The sequence below is a fragment of the Nothoprocta perdicaria genome, unplaced genomic scaffold, assembly GCF_003342845.1.
Source record: "Nothoprocta perdicaria isolate Ctin4 unplaced genomic scaffold, notPer1 scaffold_267, whole genome shotgun sequence".
In the NCBI taxonomy this organism is placed as follows: Eukaryota; Metazoa; Chordata; class Aves; order Tinamiformes; family Tinamidae; genus Nothoprocta; species Nothoprocta perdicaria.
The window spans coordinates 37732-53686 of NW_020455496.1; the positions used below are offsets into that span (position 1 = coordinate 37732).

Here is a 15955-nt window from a genome sequence, read left to right on the forward strand (position 1 = left end):
GTTTTGGAAGGTCCAGGGACTATTTCAGCCCTTGCAACAGCTCTTTAAGCCATCTGTGCTGAACCTCCCACTGAGCTGCTCACATCAAAAAGCCTACCAAAAGATTTCCTTCCTGGCTTTTGCCTCATCCTTATGTGGAGCTAAAGGAGTAAGTGTGTGTCTTTTAAGCCTTCTACGAGGAAAATACAAATATTTCTACCCAAGCCAAATACAGAATTCAATTTCTTCCTCACACTCTTTCTACAAAGAGAAGTAGTAAAATCTCTACTGATCTGACTGTATGATATGAAATAGCTAGACTCATTCCAAGGAGGGATCTCATAAGAATAAAGGGCAAAAAAAATATAGGAAAATGGTAAAGCCATCATTTACTACCTCTTCAAAAGTCAAACAGAATTATATGGCAACATAACAACTGCAACTGCTATGCTTAAAGGAAACAGACTACAGCAGTGGCATTTCATCATACATACAGTGAAGACTGCATTTATTTTAAATTCTCCAGCACCTAATAAAGTCCATATAAACTCTGATCTCTCAGTGAAATGGTAATAGATAATAAAAGGTGGGCCTTGTAAAATGGAGATGCCAGTCTTTAAAAATAGAATCTGATTCTTGATGAGTGAGCATGGGGAGATTAATGGCCATCTGTGTCGCCTTGATGTCTCAAATGCTGGGGAGAGAGCAGCAGAGCCACCAGGGAGCTCGGAAAAGGCAAAAGGGGTGATGAACAGAAGCCAAAGGGTGATCTGAACAGGGACAAAGCAGAGGACCAAGCTTGCCCAGAGTGGCAGCAAAGAAAGGAATTAAGAGCAAAGGAAGCAGAGCCAAGAAGATATATAAAATTATATTTTGTGCTTGAATTGACATAATTCAAAAGGCAGACTAAAGGGAAGACTAAAGCTGCTTGAAATCAGAAGAATGAAAAGAAATCGTGAATACCAATTTGACTAAATAAGAGTCCTATGGGTAGAACATAATGATATAATTAAACTCTTGAAGCCTTCATATAAAAAGACAGTGAATGAAGTTTGCATAGATGATCTTTATTTTAACAAATGTAAGATGATCATGCAACCCTATTGTGTTAATACATAGGTTACTGGATATATAAATTTATATGAATGCACATACACTGAGAATATATTTTTATAGAAGTCTATTGTACACAAAGATTCACACACGGTATTAGAATAAACTGAATGATTATCTAAACATAAATCAATTGTGGAAAAAAACTTGCAATTAATAAAATCATTTTTTACAGAATAATATAAAGCATATTTTCCATGCTTAATCTAGTGGAGTCTCTATAGATTCCAGATCAGATTTTCTTCACATTATGCTGAGAAATCTTAAAAATAAAAGCATGTATTTCACTCTCTTTTCAATAGGTTATTTAAATCAAGTGGATCTGACTGGAGAGTTGCCATTTTTATTGTTCTCTTACTTCTGATCATTAATTATTTCATATTAAGCAGACTTCCTAATTCATTAATCTGAATCTGGAGTCTATCCAACAAGACAGATATGAAAATAGCTCTAGAGAAAACACTTTCTTTCCCTTACAGAAATCACTGATGGAGGCTGCCAGTACTAATACCTTAAAAGAACAACCTGCTTGTAGCTGAGTACGGAGCAGACTTTCCCAGCAGAGCCAAGTCAGAGGTGGCTGAAAACACACCTGGTGAGACAACAGGCAATCTCTGCTGCAGAGTTCCTATTGTGTATTTTGGCGGTGCTTTGTCAAAATGAAGGATAAAAAATTAACAGCAAACCCAAAACGTCTTTGCTCTACCCAAAACGTCTATGCATAGTAGGCTTTTGGAGGAGTGTTATGACAAATGAGGTATTATATTGTGGTTGAGACTCTTTCAACCAAGTGAGCTCATATTAATTATTTCACACTCTTCCAAAAATACATCCATACTGATAACCATCTGAACAATCAAAAAGTTGGTGAAATAAGGTCTAGGGGTTCTTTGGTTAAAAAAAAAAAAAAAAAAAAGTCCTTAAGTACTTAAAAAAGTACTTAATTTATATGAAACTGGTTTGCCACGATTCTATCTCCTAGCACTATGTTTTAGTTGCTGCAGACCAAGTCTGGAAATAATAATGCTCTGGCCTTGAGGAAATAGTACTTGACTAGTGTAAACCAAGTACTTCTCCATCATAAGTGGGTTACTAGCCTAATGGATCAACCAAGAAAAACCGTCAACTTGGACCTTTTATATCTTCCACTGTGTCCCAAGAGGAATTATAAACTGTAGGAACTCTGAGGCATCTACATTACCAGTCTAGTCACAGCACGCTTTCTACCCTCATTGCTAAAGATTAGTATCCACCTAGTGAACACCAATTTATATATACGTTTCTCTTAAAATAACTTAATGTTGCATTTGCACAATCAACATTCCAGCTGAAACTTTTTTATTTAATTTAGTTTAAAAATTACAGACACCTGCAAAGAACTAGATCCAAAAAAAAAAAAGGTTTTACCTGTGAAACTTGATTCTCTTGCTCTACACAAAACCTTTGTGTTTGAGCAATGTGTGTACTTTCCAGCATGAGCAAGAAAAAAAATAATATCACAGTGTTTCACTGTGTTCTAATCTGCCAGTACACTAGGTTTTGATGTGAAATTAATTTCTCAGCATTTGTAATTCTACCTCTAGATTCTCTTTCTGAATTTATAACTTAATTTCTCCAAATATATATCAAGGCATTAAGAGACAACAGATGTCAAATGGCTGACAACAAATTGTACCTGTATTCCGTGAATGCAAGTGGATTCAACTAAATTTATCTATTTCCCAGCTAAACAAAAGAGAGTAAGGAAAATAAAACTGCTGTCAAAGATATTTAACACAGTACAGTTTCTACTTCAAAAATGCCATAATAGCTGCCATAGATCGTTAGGAAAAAAGAGCACTGAATTTACCCTTGGTGGAGGTCTGTTTTGCTGGGAACACACTACATACAGTGTAGGAGTTTTGGTTATATTTTCAGTATCGAGGAACTTTGAATACTTGACACTCACCTCAAGACCACACAGTGATGACTGTCCTTCTGTAAAAGAATAGTACTGGCCTTTGGAATGACCCCTTCTCTCAGGGATTGATCCCAAGAGATGTCAAAGGACCGAATAGTTGCCAGCCACTTCCAACTTTCTCACGTTTGTACAAACTATTCTGAAAGTGTGCTTTTCAAATGCAGACAAACTATAAGACACCATTTATAAGCAAGTAGGTTGACAGAGAAGCTTGCAGAGCTCTGCCCCCGTGGAAATTTATACAAGAGGTTCTCAAGCTGTGCTGCATACCAGCTGGGAACAATTTCCCAGTGTAAGCTTATGATGTTATTCACTTAAACAGTTTTAGCAAAGGAGGCAGTTGGTGCCATGCAGCACAGGGGAACTGTTAGCGAGAGGAGGTGACAACAGCATTATGTATCACCTCTGGGATTCAGATTTGAGTAGAGAAATAAGCAAAAGCAGACTTGAGAGAAAAAAAAATGTAGCCAACAGGAGAAAAGGAGGATTTACTAATAATTATATACTGTCTGCAAAGTAAGACTGCAGAATAAAAAAAGGCAATCAAGAGTAAAATATCCTAGTGTGAGAAGAAGAAAAGGAAGCTAATAAGAAAATGTAAGTAAAGCCTCATTAAAAATAGGTTGTGTGATAAATCTTTTGGTTCTGTATTTCTCGAAGAAATTTGTATAGAATCACATCAAATTTCTTGTTTAAAGCTAAAGTATGACTAATTTGCAGGATAACGTACAACCTCATGTAGGAATCCAGAATTCAACTTTAAGTCATCATTTTTTAAAAATTTAATGTTTGCATCCTTTCTAGGAAAGACACATCTAAGATGCACTTTCATGGAGCATCTTGAGAGGCATATAGAATTTCCAACCTAACTGAAGAGGACTAAGAGTAGTTGAAACTACATTTCTTTTCTCTGAATATTACAATATTCTTGGAAGAGGAAAGAGACTGGCACAAAAACAAATAAATAAATACAGCTTATATGAGTCTAAAACACATAGTTCTGACTGTAACGAATAGATGATGGCGCCTCTCATAAAGTTGTTTCTGATGATCTTGTCAGCAATCTCACCTCTATTAATAACCACATTCTTAGAAACATTTTTAAAATAACATTTAGCAGATTTCCTTGAGGGTATTGGGCATGATGGATAGTGAATTTCCAGTTAACTTTCTATAGTAATATACAACAGGAAAACTGGGGCAAAGACCCACCACACAATTGCACAATCCCTCATGGGAGGGAGACCAGGAGCAGTTGTGGTTCCCAACAAGTTTCTGCTGTGCTGGAGTATGTACTTTCTTAATGGCTTGCTCAGATTTAGGTATCTTGACTTGTCCTTTAAGGTACATATAGGGTGTTTCAGACCCCCTTTATGCTCTGGAAAGAAGTGATAATTTCTCTATAGACATCCACTCCTTTTTTTAAATTGCAATGAGTAGCTGTATTAGCAAAGCTAAAGTATGAGTGATGATTTATGTTCAGAATTAAAACAAAGCAACTCAAATGCAGTGTGGGCATAAGTAAATAAGCCCTTATCTCCTACAGTCTTCAATAAAGAGTCTTCAATATTGATTGATTTTTGGACAGAATGACATTTGAAACCCACCATGATATTAAAAATATAGAGGGAAACCATAAGCATGATTAAATGGAGTTTGACACATTGCAATCAATTATAGAATTTGCCCATCATGTTTATCAGTAGTCTCCAGGTTAGTCTGAGACACTTCAGAGCATTAGAAGTATTGAGACAGAAACTCTTCAGTGGTTTTAAATATTATATAACATAATATAATAGGTCAAACTTTAAAAAAATTGTTATTATATGTAATCAGAAAAATAAACCAATTTTTTTACTTCAATTCTACTACATATAGTTTTGAGAATGTTGATACCGCTCTGTGTTTCTATTTACATAATTGTTCTGCTTTTTTGACTTTGAAAGCAATATAATTTCCACAGGCCTTTAGTACTGCCAACTGCTAATCAATAGTTGTGACAAAATATCAAGCCTGGACTCTCCCTACAAAATTATCTTCAAAGGCAGAGTACTATCTATGTAAACAGGTGCAAAATTGACATATGCAAATTTCTTTGAGAACCACACATTTTACCTAGTTACAGACAATAGGTTCATCTGCTTTTAGTCAAAATATTTGCTCCCTCTCTACTTAAGAATTTATTTTAGAGATATCATTCGCAATTGAAGTTAAATTGAAGTTTCAATCCCAGGGGGTCTGTCAGTGAAAGAACTGGCTTTTGTAAGTCTTCAGGTAACCACACAGAAGAACAGACCAAAAATCTATGGACAAAGCCAAACAATTGGACATGGGGGAGAAAAAAAAACTCCTTTACAGTACCTTAATCATTTTCAGTGAATTATCTGCAGTTGAACTACGGCCCTTGACTGATATTTGCACTTAAGCATTTGACAGAAAGAAGCTGGAAACCTTGCTATGAAGAGAAAGCATCGATTTGTGGCTGTTATACACTAATGGCTTTCTAGGGACTAATAAAATAAGTTAGAGACTAATAAAATGACTGATCTTTCATTCCAGATAACAATGAACTCTTAGCAGCCAAGTGAAGTGAGACTCATTATTCTAAATGACAAGCCAAAAAAGGTGAAACGGTAGAGACATATTTTCCACTAACCCAGTACAACACTGTACAAGAACAACTAAATTCCTTATGTCTAGGCCAGTGAAATTTCAAGGCAGTATAGCAATGACATACGTACTCAGTACCTTCCCCTTGCGGGATACTAGCTCAACAAACCAGACTGTGAATGTTCACAGAGAACCCTTGGGAAGGACGTTGATAATGCAGCACCACACAAGTTAAAAGATTGAGATTCTTATCCTATCTACCATAAAAATAATGGCATGAAGTCAGATCAAATACTATTATGTGCATTTTCCTCCCTGCACTCTTCCGCTCTGGGACTTACTTAGCTGGGTAGCTTTATGTCATAAAAAATATGTCATTACACCATTTATTTGTTGTATTCAGTTGAAAATTTTGCATATTTCAACAGTGAAAATTTCAGACATAAGATGTAAACAAATATTGTATGGCACAGATTCATGAAAATATTAACTCATTTTTAGTACTCGACTGCTTATGATTACTGGATATTAAATTTTATTACAAATTACTTGTATACAGAAAAAATATCAGCTATGTCAAAATTTAATCTGCTGAGCTTATCAGTCATAAAATCATACTTTCCATGATTTTTAGTGCAGTACATTTGCTTGGATCTAATTTATGTCCCCTGCGCAATTCTAAGCAGTATTAAAAGAAAGCAGTTAAAATAAATTAGTAACTTACATGGTGAAGACATCAATAACATCCCCAGCAGATCTTGTCAGCTCAAAGTAGGTTTGCAGAATATTGACAGTTCCTGAAAGTGCTTCATGTCCGCAGCCACAGAAGAGCGCGACTCCTGCATACAGCAGGATGGTAGCAATCAAGGATGCGTAGGGAATTCCTCCCAGGCATTTGATGCAACACTCAAAGCACCCTACAGGAAAAGAAAGTTATATATGTTTATCTTAATATATTATAGCAAAGAAACAGAAATAAATTTTGTGTTTCCATTCAGAACATGTTAAACATAGGTTATATCTATATTCATAATTCCAGTTGCTTGGCTACCAGATTCCTTATGAGGATCCTCAGTAACAGAAAAATGATAGAGAGAGGGTATCTGGTTCATTTCCCTCCCTCACCATAGCCTTATTATTATTATTAAATATAGACCAGTTTTTTTGTCACTCAACAATCTCATAATAGGAGATGAAAATATATGCTAAAAAGACCCATAATTAGAAACTATTGTAGAAACTGCACATCTTCCCAACTTGTTTGACCTTTGGCTGGGTTTCCTAATGGAGGGCACAGCCTAAACAGGGAACTCTGGTGTTACTAAGGAATTTGAACAGGGAGAGAGGAAAATTCTGAAGAAATGCACTAACTTAGTTGCCAGAGGCTTTATCTCCTCCTAAACGTTACCAATCATCCATGCACACGGAAAGCAGTGTGCTGCAAGTAACATTTGCTCCAGCTCTTTCAGCCACGCAGACTGTGAAAACTGTTGTTAATAAGAGAGCAGTGGAAATGTACCTTGACCACTGCAAAGCCAGCGAGCCAGCAGTGCAGCACCATTCAAGCACCAGTGCAGGACGCGACTCAGCTGCGTGGCGGATCCATCTCTGGGAGAGAGACGAGGGGCAGTCCCTGCTCTCGACACCTACTTAATGAGGCAATGTTCGCAAGGTAGCAAAACCACAGCCACAGAAATAATTATCAGGAAGATAAAGGAGGCTGCATGCCGCTTTGATGTTTCTTTTCATCTGGAAATACAGGCTTCAACACTTTTCAAAGAGTTCATTATGCACAATGAACATATTTCATCTTGTGAAACAGAATTCAGCATTTATTTTACTTATTTTTTATGTGTTTATCAATGTTTTGGCTCACATTAAAAGCTAGAGCTGCTGAAAGTATTTATTTTTACATAAGCAGTACATTACCTTACATAAGCTATAGGAAGTAAACTGAAATACACTTCAACCTTGGAACTTTCAGCATAAAGAAGTGTATTGGTCATATCTACCGCTATAAATCATTCCAGGGAGAAGATGTAGTCCAGAAATACATGGAAGATTACATGACATAGAAATGCATTTTACATGGGTAAAGCCAAGCTGCCTAGCTACCGAAATAGCACACATTAATGTCAGATTACATATACCCACATTCTAGGCAGCAGACAAACTACCTCTGCTCCTCTCAATACATTATTGTTGTCTATATCAGGAATAATCTTGGTAGAAGAATGCAATTAACAGTTTCTGCTGTAAAAGGCTTGTAAAGTACTCCTTAGAGAGGCTTTGCTTAGATAAATCCACACACATTTCTTCAAGATTAAGTTGTGTTATGCGTGAAAGATTTCTAGAATGCTTTTAAGCAAACCAACCAGCCATTATTTGCCTTTGTGTGTGCATAGAAGCTTTTCTTTACATTAAGAAGACAAATTATATACATATTGGAGAAGAAATTGTCCTTGTGATTTACATACTAATAATGCACCCAAATCATACCATGGCAATCATTTCTTTTTCTACTAGTGGTATGTGAATCCTTTCTCCTCAGTACAACTGACAAATAAAGCACACAGTCCCTTTCTGCCCAGTACATTAAAAAATAATCAGACCTACATTTCACACAAATATACCAAAAGAGGAGTTTAAATCAGTGACAATAGAACCAATCCCAAATTTTAATTATGCTATTCTCTTTTACAGTCTTTATTAAGAAAAATGACCAACTCCAGATTTCTGTGGAAAAACAATAATAAAATATAATAAAGAACATAGAAGGATTCTTTGAATTTACTCTGTTTCACCTGTAAAAGCATTTCTAGCTAGAATATCTATGAAATTCCAATTGTTACTGTTTAATTACTATACTGTTTAATTGTTTATTAACTATATAATCAAAGCAAAAAAAGACTCTCACATCATATAATAATTCAATGACATATTAATCATGAGTTTTTATTTCTGAAAGACTTTTTTATTTAAAATTAGGAGAGAGGATAGCAAGGGCCAAGTAATATGAAAGGAACTGCATAGACTAGAAATTGAAAACAAAATATAAAAATCTTCCTTGCTTTTCATGCCTAGCTAGGCACATTTGGTTTAATATCCAAATTTGTACCACTTGTCACACAGCTTTCATGACCAATCAGCTCAAATACATTTTCACAGACCATCACAGAATGTGTAGATTTGTTTGTGAATTTTGCTAAGCTATCCTTAATCTTATCAAGGAAAGCTATTGTATGAATAAGTAAATACATCTATCAAATCACATAGTGCTGAACAAAAAGCAGCACATTCTGGTGCCAGAAAAGTCAATAAATTGTTCAACTGGTAGCATGAATTCCTGACTGGGATTTTACAGACCTATGCCCAAGAAATATTCCTAGTTCTTCTTTTTTTTTTATGTATAAAATATTCCACTTATAAAGTATTACCCAATTTTCAACAGCATCACAATTCCAAAAAAAAAAAAAATAAATAAATAAAACATTGCCTTTTCTAGCAGCTAAATTATACTTAGAAATGCCTGCCTTAGAACTGAAACCTTACTGCACAAAAACAGTAAATACTGGCATATTGCATTTGAACTCATGAGTCAAGCTCAGCTTTTCATGTATAAGCATAGAGTAGAAATACTAGGAATTTCTAATCTCTTCTAGAATAAATTTTTCACTGCTTCTTGTCTCCATGGTGAAGTCAATTACATATTTATTGAGTATATGTATATGCAGTCTGAGGCTCTAAAGTCAATTTTACTGATCAATCACGCCCACAAATATAGTAGATATGAACTCAGTGGATACTCTGTAAGGAAATTAAAAGTCATTCTGGTATCTGCACTTCCCTAACTTCAAGCAGTGTGATAAAAATATTTGCTCTAAGCAGCACATGGCTTCAGTAATTTTGAGCTGCATATTAGTATTTTGTCAGCAACTTTCCTCTGGTTTTCATTCAAATTGTGTTTCAATTTTACCTAAGGAAAAAGAAAAAAGTGCACTAGCACACAAATACCAAGGGTGTCTCAGCACATCACCAGGCAGAAGCAAGCGGTTTTCTTGGTATTGTCCCAATACAGAACAAAGACAAGTCCAGCAAAGTTCACTCTTGTTCTGTAATAAAAAGCTATGCAAGAGTTGCTGCAAACATGCCCTTCATGGTTGCCTTCCACTGGTGATGCAGTGTTCTTCCTGGGAGATATCTCCACTCTGCTGCCATCATCCTCCAGTAGCATAAGAACTACTGGAAATGAGAATTTTATCACCTTGCTGTACCAAACACTAACAGCTGTAGTACCTGTCTCCATCTTATTCAGGAGGTAGCTTCCTCTTCAAGTTTGCTTATTTAAAAACAAGCTTCCCATTAAGAAAATATCTATAAAACAACAAAATATGTTTTTACCACAAAAATTACGTCCAAGACCCTGGTTTCCAAGAACATGGTTAAAAATATATATATATATATAAAGAATACTGCCCACAGAAAACCCCAAAATGATTTTGAGGTTTTCTTGCAACTTTTCTTTGCTAGTTGCAAGAAAATTTTATACAGATATGCAGGTATCTTCTCTTTCTCTTGCACATTAAATTCACTAACCTCATGGGATCTGTTTTGCTTTGTTATCTGTTAAGGGTGATTGGATATTGTGGGGCACAGAAATTCCAAATGTTATTCTTTAAGCATTTGCAGTCATTTTACACGGAGTAAGCTCATCATCCACTGCAGTCGAATGGGACCAAAGCTAAGAGGATTTGTGAATGACTTTTGACATATTTCTATATGTCTTATTTGGACTTATTTTCTATGTTGACTTTTTTAGAAATGAATTTAAGCACCTTTAGTCATGCATTCTCACAACTACATTAATTCACATTTGCTGGTAAGATCCCACTGGTCAAAATGGCAACTTGAAACAATGGGGACACAATCTGCTTGTGCTGGATTTGCAAGAAGCTGACACAAACTTGGCTCAACATTGAACAATATGAATGCAATCAAGTTGTCCAAAAAAAGGAGTCTTAAAGAATAATACAAACTGAAATTGTGAATGAGGAATCATCTAGGGTTAAAACACATAGTTTTATTACAGTCTTTAAGAAATGTTTTTTTCTGATGTAGCTAAATGCTCATATACTGGCAACTGAAGCAGTAAAGGTGGATGAGTTCTTCACCCAATGTAATTTAAAATCCAGAATATATTTGGAAAACACTATACAGTCATTAAAAAATAAAAAGGAATAAAGTGGAATAAAATGGTCAAAAGGTAAAGCAGTGTAGCTTAGTTCTTACTTTAGCCTAGTTCTGTCTAACATTATTTTTTTTCCTTAATAGGCCCACAAAAGTCAAATGAAATAATCCATTGGCTGGCACCGTATGCTAATGTAAGATTATTCTCTAAAATATATTTTCCTTTTTTTGCCAGTGCAATTGCACTGCAAACATATAAATATATTGATGTAAGAAATGTATATTTTGATACACGTTGATATAATGACGTAAGATGTATATTTTCCTAAATAATATATATGCATTTACTTCTTGATATCAATTCATCTTCAATTAGTGAGAATTGCAGTGGCTTTATTTAAGACAATTCCTAGCAAATTTTTAGCTGAAAATCCTTAGGATTTGAATGACTGCTTAGGTGAGAATCCAGTATGAACTCAAATGCATCATGAAATGCATTTTTTTTTGTCTTAAGTTTGCAAAACATCCTTATAGCACCACCAGTAATTGCTATGATGTAAAAAGGCACATTTTTGAAATAGGAAAAACCACTAATATTTTCAAAGACCTGCTTTGCAAGCCCAATTAACATTTTTTTTTTTTGTAGTATGGACATATATAAACTGAAAAGTTCTTTCTTCCCTTTCTGAAAAAAAATCAATTGAGGAATATTACTAATAATCCATCATGATATTCAATATCAGAAACATAAGCTAGATTTGCATTTTTGTCATAAGTATCCAATACATTTCTTCAGTTACATTCAAGGTGATTAAATCCCAAATAGGTTGCTTAAGTGGATTTCAAATAATTTAGTTTTAATGCATAGCGGCAGCAGTACAAAATAACTTCTTAGAGAAAAAGATGAGGTATTGTTCTAAGATGCCTGCTACAGAAAAACAGTAAACAATTCAAAAAACAACTATATTTAGCAAATCCACCTGTCAGAGTTACATGTAATTTCTGTGTTACAATTACCTCATCTAACAAGCTTTCAAAGACCAATTAAAGATGTACTTTATATCTAATCTAAGCTAAGTGGCATTGAAAAAGCTGTTAACAATTATGGTTAAAGGCATATATAACATAAATAAATATGCTTTTCATTTCCACCATAAACAGCAAGGAAAAAGAGCTCTCTTCTTTCCCCTATAGATTAGGGGTTCTATGTATATATTTATTCATATGACAGGTAATAAACACTCTTCTACTTGGTTTCCTCCTCCTTAAAAAAAGCAATCCCTGTGATTACCTCTTGGCAAAAGGCAGAGCTGAGCTATTGTGACAGGCTGGGCAGCAGAGTCTAATCACGAACCACCACTAAAGGGCCCGATTTCTCTTTGTGAAGGCAAATCCCAAGCTCTGGCAGAAGCTGCACAACATCCCAATGATTTATGCTGCATCTCACTTTTGTGCTCCACAGCTCCTCACGATACACGATCCTGAAATGCTGTGGAAATTATCATTTAAAGCAAAATGCCTCATCCTCTTTGTTAATCAGACAGGAGGCTAGCTATTCTTTTTATTATTTGAATTTTTTATTTTTTGATAGCTACATGATTATCCTGCACACTGTAGGCTTCCTTCAACATATCAGCAGCACCTCTCCAAGCACTGTCAATTGTGATTCCAACAAAGACCTAATTTAAGAAAAAGCTCTTGGCTGCACATCTTGCAGCTTGTCAGGGAAATTGGCTCAGTTACTATTTAGGTACTGGCACGAGGCTCCGTTTAGTAAGGTATTGAGTATGTGCTCAGCTGTAAAGAGGTGGCTTGTCTCCTCAACTTAAAATCAAATTAACATTATAAATTCAGCAATACATACAGGTATAAGACAAACACCCACAGTGAGGTGATCTCAAACCATAAATATTTTCAAATGGTAAGGATTCAGTCTATATCTGAATTCACTGCTCTTTTGAGTAAATATCCATTCTCAACATTTAAACATTTAACTCCCACCAACACATCTTTTATCTTTTTTCTTTGCTACTTGAAGACCTTTCTATCAATCACTTCGCATCTTTTTTGTCATTTTAGCCATAACTGGCATAATTCAAGCCTTTATATTTCTGAAAAGTTGTATTATGAAAGTAGCTGCAAGATCAAATAAGAATCAGCTCCTATTCATGCTATCTAGATAAAGAATAATTATAAATGTTGATCGAGCCTAGATCTTCCTTATCAAATTCTAGAAAATAGGCCACCTCAATTACGACCAGATACTCGCTCACTATAGGAGTATTAGGTACCTGCAGAGATCGTCTTTGATTGCATCTAATGGCACTTTGCACTAATTGCATCTCAGTTTTCTACTTAACTGCATTCTGAAATTGTCTCTTCCTTCCTTACAGAAGGAACTGGAGCAGCTGCCATAGTTTTCTCAGTTAAGTGCCTGTAGTTACAAGAGCGAAAGAGGGCCTAAAAAACAGTAATTCCAAAATATCAGTGCCAAGTCTCTTCCTCTGAATGCCTCCTTCAAGATTTATTGCATGAAAATTAGCTGAAGTCACTTGCAGTTATGATGATGCTCTGCAGAACACAGGCAGACGCAGTGGTGGCTCGATGGCAGCGCTAGTGCTTGAGGGACAATTCATATTTGAATGATGGACTAGTTCTATGATGATATTGCTTTATAGTGTCAATATGAATCTTATTGAAGTCACAGGAGAAGATTTTCTCAGTTTTTAATGCCAAAGATCTAACATAGTGGATTTTCCAACACTGTGAACAAAACAGGTTCACTATTTCTCCCTCAGTCGAGGCTTTTTTTATGGATCCTTGTAACACTGACAGTTTCTGATTGTATTATGGCTCCGCACTGACAAGTACAGCAAATACCACAAATCAGAAGCAACAAAACATCTTTGTTTCACATTCATATAAAACATTACATATGTGAAGAAAGACTAAAGAAGCTGGGCCTGTTTAGCCTGGAGAAGAGAAAATTGAGAGGGGATCTGATCAATATGTATACTTACGGGAAGAATGCAAAGAGGATGGGACCAAACTCTTCTCGGTGGTGACCAGTGACTGGACAAGGGGTAATGGGTATAAATTGAAACACAGGAAGTTCCATCTCCATATGGGGAAGAACTTCTTTACTGTGAGAGTGATAGAGCCATGGAACAGGCTACCCAGGGGGGTGGTGGAGTCTCCTTCTCTGGAGGTCTTCAGAACCCACCTGGATGCCACCCTGTGCCATATGCTCTAGGTCTCCCTGCTTGAGCAGAAGGGTTGGACTAGATGATCTCTAGAGGTCCCTTCCAACCTCAACCAGTCTGTGATTCTGTGAGTCTGTGATATTTATAAAACACCACAGTGTTCACGTTTGGTCAAGTTATGTAGTGCTTCTTATGAGAGAAGAATTGATTGAGTGAAAATATTGGGAAAAGGATCTATATAGATTTGAGAAAATTTTCTTTTTATAGGCATGGTTAGAGTTTGCAAAATAAATAATTGGAACATTTCCAGATAAAATATTAATTGAAATATTTGATGTCTGTGCATGCAGAAACTTGCATATTCATTCTTTTGAAAGAACCTACATAACACAAATAAATGCTCATGTTTATGGGATACTGATAATCATGACAATGCAGAGAAAACTGTGTTGTGATTAGCTTTTATATACTCTTCAGGACATTAGGTTTACTGCAGTTTAACGAGACATATTTTCATGTAATACTCAATCCACATACAAGTTCCCAACACAGAGAAGTCCCTGCATGAGATACAAATCAGTAAGGCATAATGTAGTCAGCCTGTTTAATTGCAAAATGATTGCTGATTGAGTTAATACAGAATGCCGTGTGTCTTCTCCAAAATCATCATAAAGCTGGAGGGACGGGAATGAAGCAAACTAGTTGCCCAGAGGGTATAAAAATTATGAAGAATTTAATCTACTCCTCCAACTAGGAGCACAGAGCAAATGATTAGCCCATTACAAACCCATACATTACATTATTTCATGTATTTGAGATTGGTACATTGATTCTTATTATTGTTAATAAACAGCATATAAGCATATGTATCAGCAGTATATAGAGGATGGTGGAAACTATTACAGGTAACTATAAGCATGTTTCTGACCAGCTGTAAGCAGTGAGAGTTTGTAAGAGCTTATTAACACATCCTGCAAACACATACTAATTCTCTGCAGCATTTGAAATTGTAGCCTCATTATAAACAACACTGCTATGGCTCACAAAACTGGAAAATAATTGTCATTTTCATGCCTTTAACTTAGAATTCACAGAAATCAATCCTTCTTCTGATCCTTGAACAGAGCTATTTCTCACAAATGAAAAGTAACTATGAACAACATATTGAAACATAATTCTTCAATATTTTCTTTTTCTCATTCACAAGTAGGCTGAGTAGCACTGGAACTGAAGTCATTTCTTTTTTCTTTTCTTTTCAGCACAACTTCCAAACCGTGAAATTCAGAGAACATTTCCCCATGAATTTTCTGTATGTTCATGGTACTGAAGCACAAATATGATTTGTCAGAACACTCACATTTGTATACCTCTTTATATAATCAAAGCACAGCTTTTGAATGCCATTTGCAGTTGCGTGTGTTTAGCATGAGGAAATAAAGAAAGTACAATTAATGGTCATATGAGAATATTTTGCTCTCAGTACATTTTCCAATATCTGTAAAAAAGGTACTGACAGGAAGTGCTGTATGGATATAATTTGCCTTTAGGGCATTCAATTGCCTTAAATGTTCTCTTTTGTCTTGCAAACTTGCACTCTACCTTGTCTCCACCACTACCAGAGCAGACAAGGTAGGTTATATGGCTGTTAACTGACCATAGTGTAGTGCTGGAACTCAAGAAATCTGGATGGTAGGATGCTGTGGTGACTACAAATTTCTTTTACTAGATATCACACAGCTTTTGCCATAAATTCTCCATCACATACATCATATAATCCTATATCCTCCTGCTTTTCTTTGGTCTTATCTCCAAAGTCTCTCTCTGACCTCATCTGCTCCCTTTGCTTTCAAGCTGTCTCTGTCCAGGCCACTCTTACCCCTTCAAACAGCAATAACAACCACGG

General features: G+C 35.6%; 1 protein-coding gene across 2 annotated transcripts in view; it reads right to left on the minus strand.

The window, feature by feature from the left end:
• Positions 1-15955, minus strand: part of GPM6A (glycoprotein M6A) — a 102412-nt gene that overhangs the window by 19234 nt on the left and 67223 nt on the right. For both annotated transcript variants that reach the window (XM_026040798.1, XM_026040799.1), the window contains exon 2: positions 6387-6579. In XM_026040798.1, the coding sequence (XP_025896583.1) occupies positions 6387-6579 (193 nt within the window). The remainder of the gene's footprint in view (positions 1-6386; positions 6580-15955) is intronic.